At 42.3% G+C, this 21,458-nt stretch overlaps 1 protein-coding gene across 4 annotated transcripts in view; it reads right to left on the bottom strand.

Annotated features, from left to right (window-relative positions):
- Positions 1–21,458, bottom strand: part of PRDM16 (PR/SET domain 16) — a 294,011-nt gene that overhangs the window by 172,936 nt on the left and 99,617 nt on the right. For all 4 annotated transcript variants that reach the window (XM_062012812.1, XM_062012813.1, XM_062012815.1 and 1 more), the window contains exon 2: positions 2,562–2,911. In XM_062012812.1, coding sequence (XP_061868796.1) covers positions 2,562–2,911 — 350 coding nt within the window. The remainder of the gene's footprint in view (positions 1–2,561; positions 2,912–21,458) is intronic.

Below are 21,458 nucleotides of genomic sequence, written 5' to 3'. Positions count from 1 at the left end.
CAAGCCATAGGAAATGAACTGAGAAATGTGAACACAGAAGTAGTCTGGGTGTGAATAACAGCTCTCTTTCCTGAATTAAAAATACTAATATAATTAATAGAACAGGCAATTCAACAGAAACATCTCAATCAGCCAGTAGTAAGTAGTTATGTGTAAGAAGCCCAACAACAGCATTTGACTTTTAAGTGACTGCAAGTAAAAACTACCAGTTTTTGTTAGATTCATCACTTGTGTAGAAAACATCATACAGAGGCAAAAAGTCTAGTCAACACGTTACAGGGTGATAAAAAAACTTCTCTCTTTTTCCCTCTTGCTGCCAATTGTCTGCCTAATCCATTTTTTTAACAGAGGATGGAAACAGAGCCCAAGTTACAATTCCTAGCACAAGTGACAACACATAAAGCTGACAAAACACCTCTTGAAGCCTTTTTCAACTTTATATGCAAAGGAAACAGCCCAGAAACCAACACACAGGCAGACAGCATTTATGGCATGAATTTCTGTTTAGCACATGGAGATATTCATGTGTGTTGCTCCCAAGTGAAATGATGAAGGTCCTGAGTGACTAAAAATGGGGTTCTGAACTACCTTTAAACACACTGGGAAGTGGAAAACTTCAAGAGGTATCTGCAAGTATAAGCAAGGGCAAAAGAGAGAGTGTCAGGGTGGGTCTAAGACAGTGTTTGAGGACATCTGATGGAGGACAAACAGTCCTTCCTTTCAGGTAGGAAACGTACCTGCCAAACTAGAGAACAAAAGAACGCCGCTGAAATGATAGAAGTGCCACAGAGAAAGAAAGTTTGTTCAATTAGGCTACAAAAATAAACAGTATCACAAAGTCAATGTAGACTGAAGTTAATAGATACGACTCATATCAGGCCTGGCATTCAGCGCAGAGCGGCTGTAAGGAACAGTTCTCAAAAATACGAATGTAAATACCAAGTGCTATCAGAACCACAGAACAAGGACAACGCTCTGCCAAGGTCACAGAAAAAAAGATTTGCATTACTCAAGTTAATCTGACTTCTAGCAGCCAAGAAGGATAGCTCTCTGCTAATGTAAAGATGAACCTCTGAGGAACACCGCTGGCAGAGGGGAGAGGGAACCAAAACTCAGCTGAATTTCCCTTCTTTCCCTGCATTCAGAGAGAGAAAAGGAAACTCTCACCTCACCCATTTAAACTCTGATTTTAGCTCTTCAGACATTTCCTAGGGCAGAACGACAAGACATGTCTGAGTTCTGGTTTTGTAACAAGCAGGTTTTACGTTTTCCTGCGTTTTGGACACATCAAAAGATAAGCAGCATCTGGACATACCTCTTTGGGCTTCACACCATCTAACCCTTCACAGATTTTTCAGACTTCACAATCCAGAGTGTAAATATAATCAGACAATTAAGAAAGTTAATGTGTAAGTTCAGGCTTTTTAGTCTCACTTTCTAAGAGAACAAGGCTCCTGTGATAGCATCATTTGCTTGCCCACTTGGTAAGTCTTATGGCTTTATCCCTTGTTTCCCACTTCTGTACTCCAACAGCTTTTAAATTATGACAGTTAGCGGCCCCTGGAGAAAACAAGCCAAGTTACTGCTTCCCCCAGGGGAAAAAGGAGGTAAAATCCAGCTCCTGCACACCTTGAGGGACGAGGCTACGGCCTATCAAACAGCACATGATAGGCTGATAGCCAGCCAAACCTCTCTGAACCAGTCACCCCAGATGCAGCCCTCTCCTCAAGGCACAAGACAGCTGATCCAGTGGGCAGAGGGGGTATTGTAGTGCTGGGGCAGACACTTGGGCTACAACAGAGAAGCAATTACACGTTATATAGTGGACACTGGATGCGCTGGGATAGGACTGTGGACACAGAGCATAAATCCCAGGCTGCATTTCACTGTTCACAGAATCTACTGTGATTTATGATAACTCTTATGGGTATAAATATTTTCAAACCAATAACATAGGAGCAGAGGGGACTAAAATGATTTCTTAGACAATCCCAGAAAGGCAGGGAGAAAGACAGCAGTTCCAGGAGAGTGCAGTTTTTCCTACTGCAGATTGGTTTGAGTTTAGCTATACGGGAAAAATGACTTTCACATTTCTTTATCTTTGCTGCAGAACAAGAACTCAAGAACATCCAGGGTTTTAATGGCTACATGCTATTTTTCTATGAGCAGTTAATAATGTCTGCACAGCTAACATGGACTGGAAGTCAAAGGTAACACACCCAACTACAGAACATGATGCGACTAATCACATTTCTTCCATTGTGACAAGTTCTGAACACAATTTGAAAATGACAAGCACTTTAAGAAGTGACCCGACATCATTTAAAACCAACCTGCTAAAATGGTGCTAGAGCAGTATTTGTAGCCCAAGAAACTATCTTTGAAAAGAAAGTATTTTAAAAGCAGTGGAAGTCACGTCATCAGGGATGCAAAACAACGCAGGGAAACACGGCATTGGCAAATCACTCCTCTGTTCCCAGGCCTGTCAGGACTCAGTCTAGTTTCATGAACAGTTTGCACAGAAGACAAATGAACGTGTTAATCACACTTGATATGCTTACCTCCCATCCAAAGTTTGTTTCCTTTAACGTGCTCCTTTGTACTGTCATATAGGGTCCAAATCTTTCCCCAACTTCAATCTTCTTTTTGGCCCAAATCCCTAGCCCTGCCCCTGGAATCGAAGATTCTCTGAGTTCAAAATCTGGTGGGATTGGAATGTCATCAGGAATGTAGACAGGAGCTTCATAAGGTGAGCCCTCCTTGGGAGTGAAGTCCTCACTGGTGGGAAAAGGTGATGGAGGTCCCACAGGAATGGGGGACATAATACTGTCCTCTGTTTCCTCCTCTGCACTTTCGCCAGCAAGGAGATCAGCGTCGGTCTCGTACATATTATTTACAATCTCGCTGTCACCTAAAAAGGGGAAACAGCAGAACAAAACACACTGAAATACTCACGTGAACATCAGTTAACCTCTTCTTGGGACAGTTTCATAAAGCCTAGTTCGCATGCTTTCAGAATAGAAGCAATGGCAGTAAAAAGATCATCCTCATCTACAGAACTCGGGGAGAACAGAGGTAAGAATACTCTTATTGGTTGCCCAATATTCAGTGCTGTTGAAGGATGAAGTGAAAGCTAATTGCAGCCTGTCATGTTATGCTGGATCAAGGTTACTGTAGTAGTTGTTTTTCAATAACAGAAAGAGAGAAAAAAACACAGAAGAGGTGTTCGAGGTTACCTGCAGCCATTTATTCTTTTAATTAGCTCAGTATATTTTGCAGAGGAAATCAAAGAGAAATCGAGGTAACATCTGACTTGAGTTTAGCAGGAACTCTTTGCCTGGAATTTGGGTTTCACCCAACAGAAGCTGTGGCTGCTAACAGAGCTGAAAAACGAACCCTGGGTCTCAGTTGATCACCTTCATGAGGAAAGCATTCTCCTGACTCCAAAAGCAGGACAGAAAGGAGAGACTTCAGTCTGTAATTGCCCCACTGCTCCTGTCTGAAAAAATACCTTCACCAGGACTTCTAACCTCGCAAATATCTATGTAAACTATGAATAGATGAGATTATTTTTCTTCCCAGTAAGTAGATAAACCCAGAGCAGGGCAATTTGTATAAGCATCAGCATAATTTGCAACCCAAACACCGGCCTAGGGTTACTGTTAACCAGGCTGCAGCTAGAACAGAAGTGCTTCCAATTAGTCTGTCCTGACTTGCTGGGAAGTCATAGAACTTGAGTTCTTTTTAAGACTCCAAAAATATTCTACCCAATAATACATTATTTCCATTTATGAAATCTTGACATTCTTTGGGTTTTTGAAGGTTTGAAGTTATAGGTTTATAATTGCAGCAATCATTCTGAAACGTTCTTTGGGCAGCCAAAAGAAGCAATTCAGGGATGAACAGAAAAGAAATACGCAAGCTGCTGTCTTAAACAAAGCCAAAACCCACATCACTAGTTTCTCTTATTCCCTGCAGCATCTGCATTCTGACTATAAAACCTTGCTGACTGATTTCCTGAGCCAAGCTGGCCTGCTGCACTGAAGAGCTCCTCCACAGCGATGCAGAGAGGGACCATAAACAAACCAACAAGTCTGCAAACAGACACGTCACTGAGAGATTTTAAGGACAAAAAAAGAGAATTTATGATAATTCCACACGACCTCCTGCATTACTTAGGACACAGGGCTCCTCTGAATCATTTCCATCTTCAAGATCCAAAGGTGATACACACCTTATTGTCTAGGCTGAAAAAAACTTCCCTAATTTAAGACCGTCCAGCCATGGCCAACAAGCTTTGGTACACTGCTCCCCTGCCCAGCACTGACTACTGTTAAGGGAAAGGGCCTGTGCAACCCCCTGCCCCACACAAAGCACAGCGCTAATGGGGGAATTACAAACCCCTTTGTCTCCTCTCTGCCTCTCCCTTTTACCTTCTGCATTCAGCATCTCTCCCTTTTCAATTTTTGAGGATGTCACCTCTTAACCTCGTGAATGAGCTACATAGGATAGAATATCTTTCACTGAAATGTGTGTTTTCAACCCTTTCAAGACTCTTGACTAAACCGGCTGTGGTTTTTCAACACTGTTTTTGAGCTATCTATGTTAGAACTGGCTGGAGGATTCCAGCATCACCCAAGCCAGTGCTAAATCCAGAAAGAAACTTCCAAAGCAATTCCACTAAGACAACAGACTTAATCCTTCAGATGCATTTACCTCTCCAGACTGTTAGTCCTAAACAGGGCCTTTTACAGATTTTACCACCTTTAGCATACAAAGTGTAATATTTTAACACCACACACTGAATTTAAGCAAACAGTTATTTAGAAACCATAAACCATTTAAACAGAGTTATCAGAATCGGGCTCTTATGTACATCCTGCATCTGAAATATGATACAGATCTATTTAGTTCCAGCTTCCCAGTGCACAAAAACCTCTACTTCAAAAAAATTCCCTTTAACAAAATGAAGAGCATTTTCACTCTAATTATTTGAGTTGGAGAAGAAAGAACGTTTCAGACATCTTCCATGAAAGCTGCTCCTGATCAAAAGAAATGAGTGATACCCAAAGTAATTCTCAGGAACTCCCATCAGAGAAGTGGCAGTGACCTGGAAGCCTGTCAGTAAGCACAGCATCTCATAACAAACTGTTACTATGATGATTCAACAGTGTTTCTAAGGCAGGTAAAGAAAGATTCAGGGTAAATGAGCTAAGGACCAGGCCTTTTGACTCTCCACACTAACAGAAATGTATAGTATTCGATATATCCATTCTCTGGACACAGCCTGTCTCATCCTCATGAAGGCATCTTTGCTGACCAGGTCTTAGAAGAACACACCTACGATGATGCCCGGCATCAGTATTAACATGATGTAATTGTAGACATAAGTTACACAACCAGTTCTGAACATGTTAGAGGAAAAAAAAAACCCAAACCAAGTCCTACGGAGGCTGAAAAGCCTGAGAGATAAGGAGCTTAACAGAGAAAACCAGAGGGTAATAATGTTTGGGGTTTTTTTTCCACCAGGAGTCAACTGCTAAGCTACAACATTCATATGTAATGAAAACGAAGCTTTTTTTCACCCAAAAAGGAAAAAGAGGAGGGGGAGGGAAACAGATGAAGGGGAAAAGAAAAACACATTTGTCATACAAGTAGTTGAAGTATTTTGGGAACAGATTTGCCATCTCTCAATTAAACATGAGGCAGCATGACTGTGCTTTCATTGCACAGTAGTTTCCACTATGATAACAAGTCCAACAACCACCTCATTGTGGACCGTGCAGAAATGAGAGGGACTCCCACAGTGCATATTAATGACTGACCTCTGATGTCATCGGGGGGAAGCAGCACCCAACAAAAATGACAGTTTGTACTGCAGCACGGAAGACAGTTCTTGCTGCCAAATAGAAACCATCCGGGAAGAATAGCTGCAAAAGCAAGGCTCAGCTTCAGGTATGCACGCTGCATCTCCTCTGCAGCCTCAGAATACACCTTCTGTGTGGAAGACACAGCTCCTGCCCCTTTTTTTTAATGCCTAATAAAGATTTTCCTGAGTTCACGCCTAAGAAACCCAGTGGCAGACTTTACTAAAGAAGAGGATTTTGATTCCTCTGCCAACATTTTTTCCCTCCAGCTTTTGAGAAATACAGAGAACTGCCTGCTACAGCTTACGAATGTTTCCTCTGCTAAAAAGTGCAACCCTCCTTACTCAAACATGTCGCCAGAAACAAGCTTTCATAAGCACGATACACTCTGTAATCCCGAAAATACTTGTGGTTGCTGTAAATGTTTTCTCTCCTAGTATTAGCAAGTCAAATTATTTGCTACTCTATGATTAGCCTCTTTTGCACTTAAGAAACAGGAATTCCAACTGAGTTGAAAAGCAAAACTAGGTTTATTGGAACACAACCTGTGAAAATTCTCAGATGGCACAAGTGAAGTACACACACAGCTCACTGCAGAGCACTGTCAGCTTAATTTCTTCTATGGGACAACCAGGCCAGTTCTGATTAAATTTTCATTTACTCTGAAGTTGAATCCACATCTGACTGACTTCATATTTCAAGAGGAAACATGAAACACAGGTCATCTTTTCCTTCTGTCTTTTCAGTTGCTAATTATCAGAGACTGGCAACAAGCATGAAATGACAACGGAACAGACCATCTTCAGGTCACAACGGCTCTGAGACAAGAGGTACCACTTGGCACCCGAGCAAGCACGAGCACCAAACAGGGATAACGTTGAGTTTGCCACCACAAATATTGAGATCAATAGCTTTTACGTATTTCTTAGTAACAGGCACAGTTATCAGGCAAAATCAGTATCTGTGCCTCATTGTACGCTGCCAAGCAGTGTCGTTGGCACAGAATGGGCACCTGGCTTCTGTCTGCCCAGGGTCTGCAGGAGGCATTCGTCCAGCACAGCTCTGTGTCTCCCCTTCCTACCTGCTGTGCCTCGTCCAGACCATCAGCTGGGCCATGCTCCTGCAGCAGGGAAGTCCGTGGGGAAGAGCTGCCAGAGGTATTAGGCAGCTTTCACTACACACACAGATGCACCAGCAGACCTCTGTAAGTCACACTTATTCCAGGGATTTTAGGCAAATTCAGCAGCTATAGTTTAGCTTTGATTAGTGCTAAAGCACCCATGACAAGTCCATCAGTATTGATTAAGCCTCCTGAATTCCTGGTTATCGCATTGCTGATAGGCCTATAATCATCCCTGCACTGCACAGCCTCCTAAACTGCTCTCACTGCATCCTGTACCGTTGATCAGCCCCAGTGCTCCTCTCAGCACTACTCTAGATGTAACACAACTGATTAAAAAAAAACCCAAGAAAAGCAGATAACATCTTCTTGTTCAGGAACAAGCATCAGATCCACCGAGTTTCATCACAAATCAGCAGTCTGCTGTTCAAGAGCTGCATGTGGGATGTGGCCATTCACTGATGACAACCATGCTATCCTACATCTGCCCCTCTTCTAACAGCAAGTATCTCAATGCTCTGGAATGTCTGGTTATGTGAAAAGCTGTACAGAAAAACAACTTGACCTTATTGTTATTGTCATGAAACTAAAATTAGTCCTTCAATGCTCACTAGCAAAATTACTCAATAAAAAGACCCATTGAAAGGTTGTTTCCACAGATAATCAGATATGGGCATAGGCTTAAAATCTGTATGACACCAATGAGGTTCTTGCAACAATGAGAGTGATGCTTTAGTATTGGTGAAAGACCTCATGAATAATCTATTTGGCAGCTGCAATGAAAGAAAAACAAAGTCTGATGTTAAAGGAAATGGTGGTAGAATAAACAATGCCTTAGATTTCGGGTGGGGGTTTTGGTAGGTTTTTTTATTTGCTTATCATTATAATATTATAAAATTCTGCTAAGGAAATACCCACTTATCTGAAATGCCTAAGCATCTCCTAGACCCACAGACATTGCAAGAGCATCTCTGACTCCTTTGCTAGGGACACTTAGAGAGCACACCAGGAAGGGATTCCTTCCGGGCAACCAGTGAGCATAATCTGCCTTGAATTTCACTGACCTTGAAACAAACATGAAACTGGGCCCAATCCCACCTTCCTTCTGTACTCAGAACTCCTGTTGACAGCAGTGGGAATATCAAGAGCACAGAGAAGACAGAACCGAGCCGTAACACTTTTGTCACACTCCGTGGCACTGTGCTGTTGGTGACACAGGGTGACTTTCCAAGCTCAAATTTGGGAGAGGGCTCCAGAATGGGATGTTCACAGAAAACAACTCATTTTGCCTTGTGTATAAATAACAACAGGCTGAAGTCCACAATGCTGCCAGGTCAGAGGATGCTTTTGTCAAACTGCTCTGTACTAATACATCATCTGTGTAAAAAACAGGTATTCTGTTTTCTAAACATGAATTATAGGCAACCACTGAAGTTGTATTTTACTTCAGAAGCTAATCTAGAATCTCAGGCCCAAGAAAAGAATTTGAGCAAAAGAGTAGAAAATACAAACATGCCCTCAGAACTGTGACTTTGTACTGAAACAACACAGACACAGACTGACACATTCTTTTTCCTTAAGGACTAATTGGGTGTTGAAGGCATTTTTTACTGAATTACTGAAAACTAGGAATGAGTTGCAAAGCTTAAGTTTAGAAATGCTTACAGGTATTAAAATCATAGTTGCTGTTTAGAACTGTTTGTTATTGGGCTATTAAAAGGCAGAAGCTCTCATCATTAGCTCTCATCATTAGAACAGCCACTATGCCAGGCCTTCCCTGGGATGCACCTCCCTGGCTCTGACTCCAGAGCGTGAGCAGTGGGTGACCTCACGTATCTCTTCCAAAGAGGGATGTTGCCATGGAAAGGATTGAGGTTCCTGCACTGTATGGATTTTCCTTTAGAATAATTTCCCTGGGAAGAAAACAAGACATTCTAGACACAGTGAAGAAAGAAGAAAGAAGGCAGGGAAAAGTTCACACCTCCAGAGAACAAGACTGCCTCCATTTTTTACTCTAGAGAGTAGGATTCTGTCTCTTTTTGCTGTGCATTCAGTATGTTTCATCAGCAAAAATAAAGTCATTTCTATGACCAATTTGTAGAGCAGAACAACTGGAACAAATCATAAATGTGAATTCAGCCACGAGTGCCGATACATGAACCAAGTATGTGCTTAACTACTGCTGACAACTGACAAGCTTCATCACCACAGAATATTGTGCTGCCCATCTTTAATTTACTTCAGGTAAACTATAATGATACCTACCCTATTCCTTGTCTTACTCCAATTGAAATGCTGCATGAGCCTCCCTGCCTGCTCTCTCTGCCCTGAGCAGGGCAGAAAGCTGACAGCCAGACATAGATCAAAACTTAGAAGACACATCTATAAATCACAAAGGACACTCGAAAGCACAAACGGCACTCACCCAAACAAGTGACTTCAAAACAGAGAATGATCTTAGTGATCAGATTGCCACCTGATGGCCATAGCTGAAATACAATAGAAAATTAGAAACTTAGTCCCTACTTGGGCTGAATCCGTTTGGCCTTGGTTACGAAGCCCAATTTCCACCAATTTCAAGCAGTTTGCAGCACCAGGAACAGGCATCTCATCTCACACAGGCTCACATTCAGGATGCAGCTCTCCTACATGCTTTGCAACTGGCAGCATCAAAGTAAAAAAGTCAAGGTGTCCAACATAACCCTCAGTAAGACACAGATACAGTTCATTGAGGAACGGTCTCCCAGTCACGCTCCACCAGTGAAGGTAACCAACTGTTGGCAAGATAGTTCACCTACAAAGGCACTCTTCTCTCAACACACAGGGAGTCTTCAGACTAAAGCAAAGAACAGCTGCTGTTAGTAACACTTCGAAGAGTTTGCACACATAAGCCAAAGATGTACAATTCAGTGCAAGACCATCTCTGGAAGAGTCTGAAATATCTGGGTTTCCTCCTGACAGAAAGGATTCAACTCAGTGCCAAAACTGTGGTGACAAGAATTGTTCCTCTTTCATTTAAGGATGGGATTGATGCATTAAATGCTCCATGGCCATATAAAAATGGCTTTTCCTCCATCCACATACAGTATTCATTTAATTGCAACAGCTGTAAAGAAAAGACAACAAAGAATAAGATACTTCAGATTCTTGAGCCTGTCATGCAATTTCTTCCTTCGATTCATTGCAAGAACCTTTCTCCTCCATCGAAGCTGAACTGGTAAGCATCTACAGCATTTGCTAGGGATGTTGGTCAAAAAACAACACATTCAGCAACCAAAACAGAAACTGCCAAAGAGCAACCTTCTGTACGCACGTGGGGCCAGGGCTCTGCACGGTCCTCAGGTTGTGGAGCGATGCTCTGAGAGACTTTCCAATCAACTCTAACTGCCACCAGAAGAAAAGTAAACTCTGCTTGAAGTGAACACTGGGAAATGTCTTTTTTTCTCTTTCATTCTGTCATGAAAACCCTTCACAAGTTTTACAGTTGGAAAAAGACCTGGGCAATAAATGTATGGAGAGGGAAGTGGTCACAAACGGGAAGTGGTTTTGCCAACATGCCACTGTGCCAAAGGAGTGCCACGTGATTTGTTTTGACCTTTGAGAAATTATATTGCTAATATAATCATCTATTTAATTTTGGTTGTGTGTTTAATGGGCATTGTAACAGATTTACGTTAATACATAAAGCACATGGGATATATTTCTCCACAGAGTAAGCTTGTCTCTTCTTTAGAACACATCCAGAAGCTTTCACGGGCTCCCTGACTTGATTATCTGAAAGCACAGAAAATACTACAAAATTAAAAGGACAATCAAAATGGTTCTTGGTGAAGATCTGGTATGTCAGAGTCCCAGCTCAAGACGAACGGTTGCACAGTTGTGGTAGGCTCAGTCACAAGTTACTGGCCTTGTTCCCTTAAAGCACTGTAATTGTTTTTTATTTACACACTGCAAAGCATATTGTTTCAGGAAAATTCTTCCAAAGAATAGGAAGCTGCTGATTTTATTAAAAGGATCCTGGAAATGAGTGTTCAGGTCACAGTCCTGACAGATCCAGCTGTTTGGAAACTTGACTGCCAAGCTCACCAAACCCAGTAACATCCCTTTGTGGCAATTAACATTCTGACAAACATGCAAATTATGCCATGCCAACACACTTGCATATGCGGGACTACTGATGGAAACTTTTATTTATACATATCATTGACATTAAGCCTAAAGGATACACAAGCTTTAACGTGTCCCCAGTAAAATTTCAGAAGAGCAAGCTCTGTGCTCTTCTCTCACAACAGGGAACTTTCACAGTCACCTCTCTACTGGAGTGTCCTCGGCCAACATCCAAATTACTCTGTCTTTGCAACTGGTGTTTAAGGATATAACACGTGAAACTCCCTTGAACCTCTGTCTAATGTAGAACTGCTGCAGAATACATTAAAACACAATTTAGTCCTGGAGAACACTAACAACTGCAGTTATTCAGAGACTGAGACAGTGAGGGATGTGAGGCAGGACAAGGAGATGGGACAAACTACAAGGAAAAGCATTATGATAGAAACTAAACATTTGCAAACGTAACACCTCTTCTGTATTTACTTTGTAAACTCATTTTTCAAGTTTCACATTTATGATCTGTTTTGTCTTGATTGCAGCTATCCATCTCAAAGCAAATTCAAGTCCTTTTACTAAGAATAAACAGCAAACGCCTCACATCAGAGTGAGCTGTGAGGACAGATTGTGACTGAGTACACAGCACGGGAGTTATCAGACGGATTTTTCAACAAACGTTCTAAAAAACCAGTTGCTTTAGAACTTGGCTCTAAGAAGAGCAGGTTTTAAGGATTTAAAGCACCTTTGGTTTTAAGCAAAAAATAAAGTGTTTTCTTTTATTAAGGGATTTCTGCTGGCAGAAAGGAAGAATAAAGACTGAAACAGTATTTCAATGTGTTCCTTAATATGCATTTTCCTCTAGTAAAACCAGCAGGGAAAGTGTCCAAATTACTCTCCACTAAATGCCAGTATTACATTTCCAGTAAAAGTCTAGTTCAGCCAGGCATCAAAAATATTTCCACGTAAGACCCTTTTAGAATCGAACTCTTCAGCGAATGTTGTTGTCCATAACTCCTCTTGACCTGATCTCTCTGTGTTCAGTGTTTTGTTTCTATCTGAATTTGACATTTCTACAAATTATGCTTTGTTAAAAAATTAATTCAGTGTGTGTCTGGATGCACTACACAGGGTAGGTTCTTTTAAGCAAAATACATTCTACTATCTTATTATTAAAGCCACTGGAAAAAAATATTAGCCTTTGGGATTTCTGTCTCTAAACTATTTACAACATAATAGCTCCAACGAAGCATCACAAGAAATGTACAGTGTATTACACAGAGTCACACAAACATTTGTGAAGAATCCATAGAAATAATACAAGAGAAAGAAAATGTAGAAAGGAAGAGGTGAAAGCCTGGAGAAAATGCTCCACTTCACAAAGAAAAATCGTAATTGCTTTTCAGTGGTTTGCTTATTTTTGCTACAAAATACCTCCCCTTTAAAAATGTATAAAACTACAGAAATGGTCCAATTCCACTGAAATGTCTTTGCTGGAAATGCAGCAAAGTGCAACTTTAAAACTGACTGCAAGATAAATCCTCTGCTAAGAGAAATGCCACCTATTTAGAATAAATAAATAAATGCAGTTAGACCAGCTCTCCAAAAACTAACAAATGATGCTGGATATTTCTCTCAGTCCTGGATGTCGAACCACAGCACAAGAATAAAGCGCTTGTGAGTCTCCAAAAGGAGACCTTGCAATTGGAATTCACATCTTTGCCAAGTGAAAGCTTTTCGGCTGTTGTCACCGTCTCATTGTCATTCAACTCACTGTGGGTTCCCCAGGGTCCAGAACAGGAGTCCTGGCATTATTAACATAGCAGATTAATAGCAGTGGGAAAAGACATTTTCACAAACATGCTAAATATTAATATTAATCGATAACAATTTATATTTCCTAACATGAGCCAGACAAACATACCCCAGGCACAGAGGAGAGGAGGGAGGGCAGAGCAAGGAAAGGGACAGTGTCAACAGACTATACAGAATAAAAGGGAATCGGTGAATCAATGCAGGACAGAGGACGGAGCCGTGAGGTGGGTGTCAAAAGCAGAGCTCTATTTTCAGAGGCACAGAGGCACCCATTTTCATGCCACAATATAAGTTGGATTTTCCATCCCTGGACAAACAAATTCCAGTGAAGCTTACCAATTTTCTATCGCATAATACACAGCAGAGCTCTGCAAAAACACTGAAAAATCACTTCATACGATTTTTACCATCCTGACTAACCCTGTCCTCTGCAAATTGTACTCTCCTCACCACTCATGCTGCTACACAGGTATTTTAAAAATGCAGCTATGCACAGATTTACCAGATTTCTAGATCTGTAGTTCAAGCCATTTTCTACCACCAACTCGTTCTATTTTATAGCCAAAACAAATCTGTAAAACTTGTTGCATTTTCCCTAACGGATCAGCCCAGCTTTTCAAAGTCTTTATTGTTATCAGACATACTTTTAAATTATAAATAGCAGAAGTAGAATGCACAGTCCCATTGCTAAAGAGGTTCCCAAATTATCCTCTCCACAATGTCTACACTGGTTAAACCAAATCAAATCGTTTCAGCTCGAGAGCTCTTGGCAAAACATAAATCCCCCCGGTCACTGTGCTGAGTCCTCCCCAAAGCTGTGGGCAAATGATGGGAGTTTTTATTCACAAAATCCACAGACACATTTTTGCAGTAACCTCAAACTTCAGTTTGACTCAAGAACATTTTCTCAAGACCTGAAACTCAAGTGAAGATCTGCATGAAAACGCCTCTCTGTACAGAAGAGGCTGCCCGAGCTGCACCCCAAATGGGACACACAAAAGGATGTCAAGCATTAGGCTGAAGCTTTTCTCTCTGGAGGTTTATACAACTGCACTAACTGGCACACTGAAAGAACACACACTGTCTCTGTGCAGATGACAGCAGACCTGATGACCACCTGAAGGGAGGCCAGACACGGACTCAGCCCTGCAGCTTGGTTGGTGCCAAACTGCCCGGCCTGGCTGTGCCTCAGCAGACGCGGAGCGGGGCTGAGCTGCACCGCCCGGGCACAGCCTCCGCCTGGGGTCAGCACTCGGGCTGGTACCCGACTCCCTGACGGGCTGCCTGCCTGCCAGGGGTACCAGTAGGTCTGCCTGCTTCTGGTTCCAGATGTAAGCATTTCAACCAGCCAATTCCTGGGCTGGCAGGGGGACCAGCTTGCTGTACCTGTTATTGGAAAGTACCCTAGTTTTGGCTGCTGCTCCTGAGTTTCTACTCACAACCCTCAACTTTTCCTCATTGGAAATCATGGTTTGGCCACAATCCTAGGTCATTGGCCCAAGTTTATGATTAAGAATAGCCAGGGATCTCTGGTCAGGCCATGAAGAGTTCTCTCCTAGAGGCGTCAGCCACAGAGTCTCTCCATTTCCACAGAGGCTGGGAGCAGAGGGTTGTGTTTAAAACTCAACTGGAAATGGCTTTCTCACTTTCTAGGGCTGGCAAAGCCCAGGCAACGATGTGGGGTCTTAAAGCCAGTTCCTAGATGGCTCTGAGTTTTATTTCAGTGCTCCCACAGATCCTCAACTTGCCTCTAGAGCTCACCAAACCTAACAGTAGCCTTAAAATTGCAATGAGGGCCACAAGTAATTGTGTTTTCTCTGTGTTCTGGGCATCTGGAGACTCCTGTGATCATATTGTCAGTCCTTTTTTCACAACCATTAAAAGTAGGAATTGCCAACTTATTTTTCTTAACTGTCCAGAAAACTGATGATGCAGCTTTATGGAGGGAAAAACATTGCAACAATCAAGCATTGAACCTCAAATCTGCATATGACCTCCACGGCTGTGACACACCTCTAACTAAATCCATTCAGTCAACTTCCAACTGACATTTAACCTGATGGATTTCAAACATGCAAATAAGGAAAATTCAGCAAAGACTGACTTCAAGGTCTACCAAAATATTTCCCACCATTAGGCTGAGAAGTTACTGATATTATGGGAACAAAACTCAATTCCTTTCCTGGGCCAAGCACCTTTCCTCCAGCTACCAGCGTTCTCATGGATTACAGAAACTTTTATCTACTATGAAAATATAATTTTCATGGGGCAAACAACGACAGAAACAAACACAACTGGTGTCTTATTTTAAATCCTGTTCTCTCTGTTTCTCCTAAAAATGTTTAGCATCTTATTTTCAGCCAACGTTTGCATTGTGAGCACCTTGCAGAGACAAATGTTTGGGGCATTTTTTCCTGATCATTCAAGTGCTCTTTAAAGACAGGCTTTCCTCTCCCTCAGAAAAACAAAAGTACCTGACAAAGAACTCAGCATATGTTTAATCCCTGTGCTTTTTTCCACTGAAGGCTATTTACAAGTCACTTCTGACTGAAAAAGTGCTCCTACACTCTTTCTGCAAAAGTAGGACAGGAATGACAGCAAGTTCAACAAATGATGGTGGGACATAACACTACACATACTCCTTCCCTCACCCTTTGTGAACAAATACAGTCAAACAAGTAGGTTTCCTGCAACCCATTTACAGAATCTTCAGGACATGGGCAAGGACCTGGGAATAAACGTCAAGCAACAGCAAATGCATTCATGGGAATCTCAATGGAGATTCACCCGATGTCAGGGAACTCCTTGGCATTTCTGGGCTCATTTAGCTCACAACCACACCACAGTATTCTTCTGGCTTAGCTTGACAGATCCAATAACGTTATTTTTAAGCTGATTTAATTAGACTCTGTTTCAGGAAGATGTGGAAGCATGAAGAAGATGGGGTGTTGGCAGGACACATACCCACACCCATGGACAGAGGGATGCTATCCTGCTGCCTTCTGCTCTTTTCCAAAGCAATCTTGGGTGTTGCACCCACCACCTGGCCTTATTTAAAGCCATTACATTATTCTAAAAAGGATTATTTATACTAAAAACACTCCTGGGACTACTGTATTTGTATTTCAGGGCTGCTGCATCCCCTATTTCCTCACTGCTTTAATATAGCCTGAGGCAGAGAGGGTGAAATGACTTGCGATGCCACTGTAATTTTTATCAAGGCTTGTTCCTGATAAAAAGCCTCTTTGTTTCAAAGAAATGTGATTTGGCCTTTTTCCTCCTCTGCTCTATTCCTTGGTTAATATACCACTTCCACTTGCCCTGAGGCTAAGAAAGGTATTCCATGGAATTGGTCAAATCTCACTGTTTTTCTTCTAAATCACAACTGGCTTTTTTTCCTCGACCCTTGCTAAGCACTATCTAAGCTGACAGTCTGAACTTGAGATTTTATTTGTGCCTTAACTCTTCAGCTCCTGGATTTTAACAGTCACATGGCCACATTACAGAGATGCATGTCAGGACAGGTCAATCTGCCATGCCAAAAGACACGGCAGCCATTAAGTCCAAGAAAGGAAGGAGAAGCTCTGGCTAATGTTAGTTACTATTTGAAGCAAATTCATCCATCTCTGCAGGAGGTATATTCAGACATATATTCATTTACTATAAATTTGAAAATAAAGACCTTCTACTCAGCTGACAACTTTCAATCTCATTCATGGAGTTTAAAAAAAACATTCTTCAAGGATAATGGGTCTACAGTGTCCTAGACAAGGTCAAAACAACGTGTGTTTTATTTATAAAGGATTGGTTTCTGTAAGTACTGGTGGACTTTTATGTAAGAGACTAAGTTAAAATTTCAAATTTGCAAAGTCTGTTCAAGAGACAGGCTCTTCATTTCTCACGCACCACAAAGAAGTTGTTTTTAAACACAGTAACGCTTAACCCAGATTTGGGATTGCTTAATCAAGTTTTAATTTATGCTGTCTCTCTCACTGACAAATAGGGTTGATTTTCCTATGAAATATATGCTAAAGCCACTGTTCAAGTACACTAGTAAAATATACTTGGAAAGCAGAAGCTGCAGCAAGATACTGTTCACTGTTCTCCTGCATTTATACAATCCTCATGGTCTCTAATGCAATGTATAAATTATAAACTAGGTGTTCAGTATTTTTTTAGACATCTTTAAACTGGTCATGCTTGCAATCAAATGCCTCATTTACCTGCCCTCAGAAGCACTGCACATATTGGAGCACAGAAGGGAAGAACACTTCACCTCGAAGTAAAACATTAAACCTGGACTACATGTTGTTATCCAATATACTACTGCATTTTGCATAGAAAACACAAGTTAAGATCCTAATGGGGTTTTTAACTGTCAAAACCAATCCAGACTTTGCTTACTGTTTAGTCAGAAAAAGGGGATCTCCATCCTGAATTACTGGCAATTAACAATCCCCGTTGCAGGAAGCTTTCACTACTGCTCAGTGACTTACAGTTCTAAACTTTGCTACCCATCAAAACACATCCAGGTAAAGTGCATTGAAATCACAAAGATGCCATTCTGTTTGGGGTTCTTCTTTTGAGATTGTTTTCTCAGATGCAGCAAACATGTTTGTACCAAAATTAAATGCAGACAGGAAAAAGAGTTCATTAAAGCAAATAACAATCCAAAAAGTACACCAAGCTTTTACTTCTCCAAGACAGCATCCATACTGCGTTGTGAAAAGAAATGCATTTTTAAGCAGTAGTGATATTTCTTCTGATGTTCACCAAGACAGCCTCTGTCAGAGCACCTTTGCAGAAAAATGAAGAAATGTAGCATGGAAAGTAGCCTTTCCTACAGCACAAACACCAAAAAACCCCCAAGCTGCAGGACTGCTGCTGTGCCCTGGTCTGCACAGTGAACTTGGCTACTTAACATTCACTCCAGCAGAACACTGAGATTTTGTGTTTGTTTGTGTATGTTATAAAGCTTCCTCATGTCTTCCTTCTCTAATCCCTCTATTTTTCTGCTCCTCAGATAGCCACATATTTGATAACTTTGGAAACTTTAAAGACCTGACAGGACAAGTGGTATTTTTCTTCATATATGTGACTTTAGAAGAGTGAAATTGCTTGGAGAAGACTTCCAATGTGTATTTGACAGAACAAATAAGGTCTTGCAGCAGGGTTACTTGGCATTTGTTTTCTACTTAATGCTAGGATTTTCAAATGGTCTGTCATCAGTCAGCTTGGTGAGAGTACAAAAATTGCAGCTAATGCAAGCAAAAAGGAGTTGATCAAATCTTCCCTCTGGTCTCTCCAGAACCTGAAGTACTGGTGGGCTGCATTGTGCATATTGAAAGACAGTCATATGCTCTCCAGATTGCATCTATCACACAATTATCCCACTAATAGGACTCAACATTTCTCACCAACGCAGACAGAATCAAAAGTCCTCCTGAAGCCAAGCCAAGCTCTTTTGACATTACCCATGAGACACAGCTCACAAGGAACCAAGTACCAAATTCTGCTGACTTCTTCACAGATGCTGCCTCTGCCATGTCATTTCTTCCTCTCTCACCCCATTCTCCAGTCTAGTCTCAAAAGCCATTGGGGACAAGAGCAACCTCTCCCAGAGGACCACTCTGTGCCTAGGCTTGGCAGAAAGTGCCAACAGTTATTTGAATAGTAGTGTCATTGGAGGCTTTATTAGGGCAAGGAACTGCCAGAGAGGAAGGTAGCCAGCAGTACTCAGCAAGCACGGCGGGGCAGCACTGCCAAAGCTCTGCACCCCAGAGTGGCCAGAGCACTCTCAATACAACCTTGGAAGAATGAAGTCAGGGGAGGGGGATCCACTACTTACTGATAATACACATTCAGCCCCACTACAGCACATCAAACCTCTTTTGTTTTCCACCTCCTCTCCTTCCCAGTGCAGACACAGACTTTCCAAAAGCCCCTGTGCATCTGAGCAAACCTCATTGGAACACAAACAAAATCCCCAGCAACACTTGCCACATCCTATCACAACCATAATAAAGATGTTTATAGTTTTAACCATCAAATAAAGTGCTTAATTCCACCGAGCTTGTCCCCTCCACTCAGTCACTCCACAGCTTCATTTAGCAGGCCAGTGGTAAAAAAAATTCATTAATTTTTATTAACAGGGAGAGCCATTTGTTCCCTGTGACAATATTTGACTTGTCGAAATGATTTTCACCTCTGCCATGAGGTGCGCGCTCCCCACATACATCACCCGATTACTCCAGGAGCGGCCAGAGTTGCAGTCATTAGCCAGTGAATTAACGACAATCCACAGCGCTATTAATCACGCTGACAAAAGCGTTAGCTTGCTGCTGACCCGAGCACGGCTCTGGGACACGAGCAGAGGAAAGGAGAGCACAGCCACAGGGCTAGGAAAGAAAGGGAGTTTTTTATTTTTGTTTTAAGCTGCTGAGGCAAGGAAAAAGGGAAAGAGAAAGAGAAATGAGACAGTAGCAGTGGAGCAGAGGCAAGTTACACAGGAAAACTGGGCAACGCACGAAGATGCCAAGAGCGGGAGGAAAGATGCAGAAACATCGAGTCACCTACTGAAACTCTAAAGTACTTCCAGGAAGCGCCACATATTAATTTCTTTTTAATTGCCTAGGTGGCTCAGGGAGCCTGTGGCACTGCCTTGCACTAGGGCACCGTGAGCTGCGGGGACTTGCAGCAGGCGAGTCTCAAGCTGCCCTCCGCTCCCACTCCCCACACCCATGGTCACTCCTCACACAGCCTGCAGCTTGGTGTATGAAAAGAACTGAAGAGCAGTGGAGGTATGTATTCTCTTCCTCTCTTTGGAAGAGAAGAGCACCTCTCACCACCTCTGCTGTCCCTCCTGTAACTCCTGAGAGAGGCAGGAACAGCAGCCTCTTAAATCTGCAGCACTTCTCAAGGGCCAAGTCTGGAAATTCTTGGAACTACAGTAGGTTTGATCAAAGCTTATTCCCAAAGGCCTCGCCTCTCTCCCCTTGAAGACCTCAAGTAACCACATTTCCTAGGGAACTGAATGAATCCTCCTATCCTACTGCCAAAAGCACGGCCTCTGAAAACCGTTGGCTTCCAGATCATAGAGCACTGGCCACTTGTGCCTGCAAACACTGGAGAGGAACCGTCAGGGTGACATACGGCGCCTCCTGGAATACAGCCCCAATTTTGCTGCTGTAACGTGGCTTCTAATTTCAAGTTTTTGAACCCTGTGTAAAACACTCAGAACAGATACACACCAAACCCAATTGTTTGGATTGTTTAAATGACACGGTCTCTGTGCTGTTTATGACAGTGCTGCAGTGATCAGAAACAATGCACACGTTTGAGTGCAGTCTGCAAACTGAAACAGTGTCAGCAGACAGGGCTGAAAAGGGAAATCTGAAGAAACACAGTTCCTGTACAAATGCATGAGGAAGGAGGCTTACACAGGCTCTGCAGCAGCAGAACAACGGGGCACAGAATGAATCTTTGCAACAGTTTTGAATGTTGCTGCTGTATTGTACAAGCAGTGGCAAAGAAGTCGCATTCTTTCCGACTTGCCCTGCACCATCAGTTTGCAACTCCCACTAAAGCAGTTTCAACAGTAAGACCATTGAAAGTTATGAAGATAATAAAACCATGGTGAGAATTCCAAAAATCCCTTTGGAAAGTTCTCCCTGCTTTTTTTCCATTCGGGACCTAACAAGGGATTTAACGGAGAGTTTTCAGAAGTGCTCAGTGGATTCTCCCCCGTTACGAAAGCACACACAGCAAAACCCTGGGACTGGGCCTGCTGTCACACAGACTGCCACGACCAGTGCCACGGAGCAGTTGGTGGGGTGTCTGCAGCGTATCACCACCTCTAAGAGACATTATGCCTCCATTGCAACCCACCATCTACTAATCAATTCTCTGCACTCTCGGTTCCGTCAGTCACAGATTATCTTTCTCTAAAACCCCTTTTAGAAGCAGTGGAACTGCTACTAAACAAGTTGATGTTGTTCCTCTCTTATGGTACAGAATAATTTTAGAACCTGTTTCTTGTTACTTACTTTCACTGGTTTCATTCTCCTTTTGCAGGGAGGAATGTCGTAAGGAAAGTCGGGTTCGGAAATCCATGATTTCCTGGCAGTTAATTCATTTCAGCAAAACAGAAGGCAAGGTGATATTCCTGTTTAATGTAGCAACTCAGATACAGTAATAACCAGGGGCTATAAGGGATTCCATCTGCTGCCATTTTCTCTGCATCCCTGACAGCATCAAGCACCTACCTTGTGCCAATTTATACTCTTCCACCCTGAAGTACTTTTGTCTCATTTACAACATCTATGAATCTAAACATCAAAGCAGGAGCAAGAACTGGCCTAGGTGCAAACCACCAACCCTGGTTCTACAGCAGCCTGGTCACTCCTTTGAATTAGCAAAGGTTCCTGGGGCTTTGTGCACAGCACAGTCAACTACCTTCCACTCCTAAAAACAACTCAGTCGTGATGCAAAGTGGAATTCACATTAATAAGCTGCACTCTACTTAAAATCTGTGCTGCCTTAAGTCACCTAGC

The sequence above is a fragment of the Colius striatus genome, chromosome 21 (genome assembly GCF_028858725.1).
Source record: "Colius striatus isolate bColStr4 chromosome 21, bColStr4.1.hap1, whole genome shotgun sequence".
NCBI lineage: Eukaryota > Metazoa > Chordata > Aves > Coliiformes > Coliidae > Colius > Colius striatus.
Note: the sequence above shows the minus strand (reverse complement) of the source record. Positions and strands in the feature narration are given on the sequence as shown.